This window comes from Pteropus alecto, unplaced genomic scaffold (genome assembly GCF_000325575.1).
Source record: "Pteropus alecto unplaced genomic scaffold, ASM32557v1 scaffold177, whole genome shotgun sequence".
Classification (NCBI taxonomy): Eukaryota; Metazoa; Chordata; class Mammalia; order Chiroptera; family Pteropodidae; genus Pteropus; species Pteropus alecto.
This window is the reverse complement of record NW_006442207.1, coordinates 4,677,171-4,685,304: the sequence shown is the minus strand read 5'-3', so window position 1 is coordinate 4,685,304 and position 8,134 is coordinate 4,677,171. Positions and strand designations below refer to the sequence as shown.

At 48.0% G+C, this 8,134-nt stretch overlaps 1 protein-coding gene across 1 annotated transcript in view; it reads left to right on the top strand.

Moving 5' to 3' along the window:
- Window positions 1-8,134, top strand: part of HABP2 (hyaluronan binding protein 2) — a 33,064-nt gene that overhangs the window by 4,153 nt on the left and 20,777 nt on the right. Inside the window, exon 2 of the mRNA XM_006920852.3 lies at window positions 7,257-7,293. Coding sequence (XP_006920914.2) covers window positions 7,257-7,293 — 37 coding nt within the window. The remainder of the gene's footprint in view (window positions 1-7,256; window positions 7,294-8,134) is intronic.

Here is an 8,134-nt window from a genome sequence, read left to right as displayed (position 1 = left end):
GTGTATCTAGGCACAGATATAGTTATGTTTTAAATTCATTAGGGTTCCCTAAATGCAAAAGCAATTCTGCTGTCATAGAGAAACAGCATGGCAGAATATGTGGCAGCCGGGATTTTAAATAAAACATGCTTTTTCTTCATAATTAATATAACAAGGTTTCCTGGCTTAGGACTTGGCAAAGATCCCAGGAAAAGGAGGAGACGGGGAATGTGTGTGTGACGTGACTGTGACCCAACCGACAACTTCCAGGAAGAGTCTGTGCTGAGCGAGCTCTTCTCAATGGCTCCATGATTTGCAAAAACAATAATAATAATAAAAAATTTTAAAATCAAAATCACTGACAACAGTGGCTAATAGTCAGAATCATAAATCATAACAGCAACCATTTATCAGCTATTGTGTGCTTTATGCTTATTATATCATTAAAGCTTCCCAACAGCCCTATGAGGTAGGGACTACTATCATCCTTATTTTTTAGAACAGAAACTAAGCTGTAGAGAAGTTAAATAATCTGCCCACAAGGGCAGCCCTGGGCGCATACGGAGCAGGGATTCAAATCCTGGTTTGCCTGATGTCAAGCTCCATGCTCATAACCACCAGTAGAGGCCGCCATGCCAGGCGCTACCCAGAAACAAACAAGTCTGTTCAATGTGATATTGAAGGTGTCAGAAGGGGCAGTGGCCTCAGACCCCAGCATTAGGCAGGAGGTGAAGTTACTTCTACCTGGAGGCTCCTCTGACCATCCCTGAAGCTTTTCTTTTCAACACCAGAAGGAACATGCCAGATAGTTAACCGATTCGTTCAGTGCTTTCAACACTGTGATCGTGAATGAATCCGTCTTCAAAAATGTTGCCGAAGCCCAAACTAGTTTCTTAATACTTTTGTTAAACAGACTCACCTTTTCTCAACCTAAACAGATTTATTTTTTTAAAGGAAACTGTCACTACTATAAATAGGAAATTTTTGGGGGGGGAGGATTAAAAAAAAATGATGTCTTTGAATTCTGACTGGCTGCAGCTGTCACACCAAAGCTCAGAGCCTGAAGCCTCTTTGTCCTTGTTGGAGGGGAGATTAGAGAGAGGTAGAGCGTTGAGACTTGCCAACACCACCCGAGTCTTTCTTTGTGATGGGATTGGAAGGGTTGACAGTGAAATTGAGAAGAGAATGACTTTCTCACGTTGTGTTTTGATGTTATGTTACTCCCTGGTCAGGTGCCACCCAAATCAGTTCGGGTGTCACCAGTGGTTCACATCTCACACCATGGGAAACACAGAAGTGAGGACAGCCTTGCGGGTAGAGTTGGTTTCCATCAGTGGAAAGCTACTTTTCTGAGTCCCTGGCCTATTTGCTGAGGTCGTCTGGCCAAGAAGGATAATGTGGAGGCTTGTGCCCAAGCAGCAGGCCCCAGACTCATCCACTCTTTCATTTTGTTTGTTCATTTGCCTTTACAAAGGGCTTCCCGGTGCATGATCACATCTGGAAATGAGTGTTTGTTTTTATACAATTTCCTTATCCTGAATGGTCTCACTCCATACACTTCAACACTCCCTCCCTCCACCCGCAGTCTACTTGACCCAAGTCCCGAGGCTGACCCACTCATACTGATATTTCTCACCAAGTACTTACCCATAGAGTAATTCTTTGTAAATGCTACACTCCCTCCTGGGCAGCCAAATCCCCTCAAATAAAACACTGAGCTGGGTAAAAGAATTCTTACTTTTACAATGGGGGAAACTGAGGCACAGAGAGACTCAACAAGAGCAAAGATGGGCCCAGGAGTCTCCTCAGCCAGGAGAGGTGTAATCGAAGAGTGACTGAGGGTAGAGTCACCTAAGTGCTGGTTGAAAAGGCATCTTCTGGGACAACTTCAGACTCACGAAGTACCACCTTTGCAGGTGTTCAGGGATCTGAATTTTTATCAAGCTCTCCAGATAAAAATGGAATTTTCCTGGGTCTTCTGATGGGTCTCTTCTCTTTACCTCCTGCCCTGTCTCTGCCTGCCACATGAAACTGCAGTCCAGCCCCTCTTAACTGGGAAGGGGTCTGAGTGGGCTCAAAAGCTCTGAGCCTTAGAGCAGGGAAACTGCACTGGGTGCCTGTGAGCAAGGCACGGGGGACTGGCCTCAGAGCGAGGAGACCTGGTCTCTAGTCCCTGCCCTACCCCAATCTGCTCACGTTTTGCAGGGCACGCCACCCTGTGGAGCCTCAGCTTTGTCCTCTGTATACGAAGAGTCTAGGCCACTTCTCTTCATGATGCCTTCTGGCTCATCACTGAGGTTCCAGATTATACCAAGTCTCCCAGGGAACCATGCACAGGGACCACTACCTGGTGCCTTTTCCTTTGACCTCTAGATTTCCTCATTGGAGACTTTCATCCCTGTCCCCCAGCTTCAGGTTAGAGCAAAGCCACAGTGAACCCACCAATCCTAGGACAGCATTACACACTTGTGAGCTAAAGCAAGAAGGGCGAGATTCCTTGTGAGGGAGAAGGACTGAGTGGCACCACTTCACACTTATTAGGGTGGCTAGAATTTTTTTAAAATGGAGAATAAGTGTTAGCAAGGATGTGGAGAAACTGGAAATCTTATGCGTTGTTGGTAGGAATGTAAAATAGTGCAGCCACTATGGAAAAGAGTGTGGTGGTTCCTCAAAATTTAAACATAGAATGATCATATGACCCAGCGATTCCACTGCTAGGTATCTACCTAAAAGAATGGAAAGCAGAGACACAAACAGGTTTTTGTTCACTAATGTTCACAGCAGCATTACTCACAATAGCCAAAAGATATAAACAACTCAAGTGTCCATCAACAGATGAATGGATAAAATGTAATACTAGTCGGCCATCAAAAAGAATGAAATTTTGATATATGGTACAATGAATGGACCTTGAAAACATTATACATAGTGAAATAAGCCCGTCACAGAAAGACAAATATTATATGACTCCATTCATATGAGGTACTTAGAATAGCCAAATTCATAGAGATGGAAAGTAGACTAGAGGTTGCTAGGAACTTGAAGGAAGGAGGAAAGAAGAGTTATTTTTTAATAGGTATAGAGTGAATGAAATCATGGGGATGATGAAAAAGTTTTTGTATAGATAGTAGTGATGGTTACACAGCATTATGAATGTAATTGATGCCACTGGGTACTTAAAAACAGTTAAAGTGAAAACTATGTTATACGTATTTTACGACATTTTAAAAAAAGAACTAAGGGGCTTTGCACAAATGGTCATCTTATGACATAGCTTATGTTTGCATCATGAGCCAGGGTGAGAGGATGGTCTGAGACAGCTGTTGGGTTAATGACTAGAACACTGGTAACACCTGTCTTCTGTCACCTTTGCACTTCAGCTTGATCTTGAGCTCTTTGTTCAGCAGTGGTGCCTGGTCCTGCTGAGCTGTATACACTCTTGTGCTTGGCCTGCCTTCCAGCCCAGCAGCTGCAGCTTCACTTGGCCATGGTGCAGAGTTCTTTCCTACCCATCTGCCCTTAGAAGTAATACAATCCTTTCTTGGTGGTCAGGGACATCTGGTCGACCATCAAGTCATCCTAGAAAGAACATCTGAGGAGGAAAGGATGGTTAGAATTAGAGTCCCAATCTTATACCTACCAGGTGAAAGATCTTGTGCTTTTGTTTCATTCTAAGCCAAGCTTCTGGCCTCAAAAGACAGGACTAGCCCCACCTCTCTCCCCCACTGCTTCCAAGTCCTCTGGGAACATTTTCTATCAACTAATTCCTGGAAATCATCAGCTCACTTTTAGCCTCTGCCTTTTTGTTTTGTGTTCCTTTAGCAATCTAAAAGGTAAAGGAAGAATCTGAGTTGAAATAATCACTACATTAAAGATGGGACAAAATAGATTAGGCCTCAATGGCCTTCCCACCTAAAAAGATTACACTGTAAATCAGAAAGTCTCAGAGACACAGGATCCTTCTCTCTCTGCCCCTCCCTGCCTTCCCCACTAACCAACCTTAGACTGTAAGACACCAGACACGTGCTCTCTGGTGACTAATGTTGCCACAGGCCTGCTCCTCACTGGGGAAGGCTAGCGTCCTGAGCCATGGAGGAAGCCCAAGTGTGGAATAGATGGACCAGCAGGTGGACCTAGAGGGGTCTCTGAATCTATTACAAAGCATCTACCTTCCCATGTGTGAGAAGCAGCTGTTTCCAGCTCTCGAAGAGAATCCAGGGCAGCTGTGACCACAGGCTATTTTAGCTGAGACTCAGAATGAATGTGGTAGAAGAAGCAGGCAGGGCTTCCCTCCTTTCGATCTGGATGGAGATGTTTGTTGAGATGTGTTTGCCACAGAGGACTAGCTAAGGCTCCTCAGTTGTCACTGGGGCCTAATGGTCCTCTCTGTGTCCTGCCAGGACCAGGATAGTCCAGACAGGTCTTTCATAAAGCTTTCCAAGAACAGGGGTCAAATCTTTGAATCTAGCTCAATACCTTGCATCTCCTAGGGTTAGCGAGCTCTTCTGCTTCCTTCTCCTCCATCCTTTCGTTAAAACCTATGCACAGCGTGGTGCCCTCATCCCTCATAGCAATGGAGATTAAGAATGAGGGCTCTGATGTAAAACTGGTTCCATGTGATCTCGGCTCCGGCATCTACCGGCAGAGCTATTTTGGGCAACTTAATCTTTGCCAACCTGTTTTCTCACCTTTAAAATGGACATAACTATAGTACCTCAGTTATCAAGTATCGTGTGCAATAAAAGAGACAAAAATCATGTAAAGCATTTAGCACAGTTTTGGGCACCTTGCCAGCTCTTAATACATGTGAACAGAGACCATAGTTGTCCCCTCCTCCTCCTCCTCCTTCCTTTGCATCCTTCTTCCTCTTTGGATTTGCAAGTCCCAGGAATAGGACTTCTATCAGCTCCCTGGCTCTGTGGAAAAACTGAATGGAAGGAGGTAAATACTGTGTCTCTCCACCCTTCAGCCCCCACCATCACTCACGTTAGTTTCAGGATCCAGCTGAATGGCATAAATAACCGACTATTGGCCTGGCCTTTCTCATACGGTCCACAAAACATCCAGCTTGGTGTTTGAGCTGCCAGTTTCCACATTTCACCACAGCCTCTCTCTGTGGTGGACCCAGTGGTGCACAGAATGAGTGGGCCTGCTTCAGATCCCTGGGACCCCCTGACATGCAGCTCAGGCTGCACAGCTGGGCGGCAGCTGCTTCAGACTCCCTGAGAGCCCGTGGGATCTGACGCCCGCTCCCCACAGCCCAGGAAGGTCTGGCTTTCTTTTTGTTTGGTTTCGCTCTCAGCAACAGCTTCCAATTCCAGCTCCTGGGAAGGGCACGTCTGCCACCTGCTGGCTGTGGGCAACACAGCACCTGGCTGTCTCTTAGGCTCCAGATCAGGACTATGATGCGGGGCTTTGGCCCAGGCACAGGTCTTGGAGGTCCTTTTCCATACTGGGCCTTGAAGAAAGATGTGCCCTGAAGTCCTCCCTCCTGTCCTGCCCACATCTCAGAGCTGAAGGCAGCCAGGCTTGGTCCATGCTATTCAGCTCAAATAGGAGAATTCAGGGGGTATCTCCGTCTCCTCAGGGCTGGGCGGAGATAGTGGAAAGGGGCAGGCTCTTCCCTGCAGACAAGCTCAATGGAGAGAAGATGAGGCAGGGCAAAGGACCAGACCAAGGCAGAGCTGACTGGCTATGACGAGGGTGAGAATGAAGGAGGGGTAACATACGTCTGATCTCGGGGTCCTCTCATGCCCCTTTTTTGGTAATGCCTTCAGATGTTCTCCATTCAAGCACCCCAGGCTCAGGAACACCCTCGAAACCTGAACCTGCCTTTCCTCTGCCTGGCCCCCCCATTCTCACTCCCCTCCCAAACAGAAGGCCTGCCCCTTGTCTCATTTCCTGCAGTGACAGGGATGGGGGCCTGTGAGGCAATTAAACAGGCACAGTCCAGACAAACTGCCTCTCTTCCTTTTTGTATCTTCCTTTTCCCTCCCCAACTTTTTATTGCGTAGTTTTCCAAACCTACAAAAAGGTGGAAAGACTAATACAATGAACATCCTTTGCCCAGTTAGATGCAACAGTGAACATTCTGCCACATTGCTTGCTCTCTGGCTTTCTCATGTGTGTGTGTGTGTGCGTGTGTGTGTATGTGTGCGATGACCCCTGATTTAAGTGAAGGAAAATATCCCAGCTATTACATGAGTAAAACTTTCTTTTTCTAGTAAATACAGCATTCCGAGAGGAACTGTCGATATCATTATTTATTCAGCAAAAACTTTTTGAGGAGTGCCATGTGCCAAGCGCTAGGCTTGTTATTAGGTAATTGCAACAGTGACAACACAGACAAGATCCTTGCCTTCCTGGAGGACATGTCTGATGTGAGAGACAGATAACATGCAAATAACACAAATATAAAACTACATGTTGTAAGGAAGACCATGGAGAAAATGAACGGGGACAGTGACAAAACCGAGGAGAGGGTGTCATACTGAGAAGGGAGTCGGAGAAGACCTGTGGAGGTGACATTTAGGCTGAGACCTAGAGATAATCATGCGGCAGAGCTTTCCAGGCAGAGGGAACAGCAAGTGCCACATCACACCATGAGGTGGGAGGAGCTCGGCCAGGGCCATTTCGAACCCAGGTGTGGCTGGAGATCAGTGAGGGGGAATGGGAGGGAAGAGTATGGTGGGGTGGGGGGTTGGGGGGTGGCGTTTATCAGTTGTGGTGGGTGTTTGTATCTTATTCCAAGAAGAATGAGAAGTCACTGGAGAGTTTTAGGCATCTGTCCATCCCCAACCCCAAGGCAATCACCTAGACTTGAGTGTGAATCCAAATCCTATCACAGTTGTGTGAACTCTTAGCCTCAATTTTCTCACCTGTAAACAGGCTAATATAAGCCTCTTTATAAGGTCGTTATGAGAATTAAATGCAGCAATGTACGATCAGGCAGAGAGGAAATGCTCAATACATGCCAATCACCACAACTGACCACCTGTGCAGCCAGGTTCTGGCGTGAGAAAAGTAAGCGAAGCACCACTTACCCACACTGAGGAGAAAGGGCGGTGCTTCGGATGGATGTTCAGCCAACACAGGAAGTGGGGGAGCGTCTTCCAATAGGCCCCACCCCTCCCTCCAACCCTGGCCCCAGCTGCAGCCCTCAGAAAACACCGGTGCTCCTGTGGCCGGGGTGTGACCCCAAGGAAAGTCTCCAGGAAGGCACCCACCTGGCTCAGCACACTCAGCCTTGCTCTGCTCTGTGTCGTTTTGTTTTTCAGTTCTCTCTGATGGCTTTGCTCCTAGAGCCCGACCCAGGTGAGTGTGCGGATCGCCCTGGGGCTCCCCGCCCAGCAGGGCCGGTTCTGGGAAGGAGGAAAGGGGGCCCACGTGTGTGAGTGTTGGTGCGACCTCAGAGTTCAAATGGTTCAGAAGTGTCCCAGACCCCTCTGAGAATCCGCCCGGAAAAATGCATTCCTGGGTGTTTGTAGGTCCTTGCACACACAACGCTTTACACGATTTCAAGTTGCTTACGGACACCCCTGATGGTCAGCCTTAGGAGCCCAAGAGAAAAATTGCTCATGCAGTTAAACCCCTTCATTTTACAGACGACTGAGGCCCAGAGACGAGAAGCAACTTGCCCCAGGTCACACAGCCCATTAGTGGTGACAGGGCAAAGGCAAAGTGACAGTGTCCATGAACAGTGACTGGCTTCCAGGCAGGCCAGCTCGGTGCCACCCCCTCTCACTTCGCCCCCTTTGGTGGGGAGCCAGCACCTCTACGCTGAGAGGACCGTCATTGCCATGCAGACGGCCCCTTTGGTGGCTGCCACTCATACCGCTATATGGTTTATTTCCTCGGTATGTCTGTCCGCAGTGAGCCCGGCTCTTTGGCACAGGCTCTGTCTCTCACAGACTCACTCCTCACTCTCCCACCTTCTCCATTTTCTGTCTCCTCTGCCTGGTGCCAGGAGCCTTGCCCAGGTGGAGCGAGGCTGCTTCTTCCTGCCACATCATCCACTCTTGGTCTCTGCCTCTGGGTCTGACTCTCCCTCTGCTGCTCTGAAACCCAAGGAAGAAAAGTCCACTCACTTCTCTATCGGGGCAGAGGCCAGCAGCCCCGATCAGCGGAGCCCTGGGCTGGCCCTCCACATTGGAGA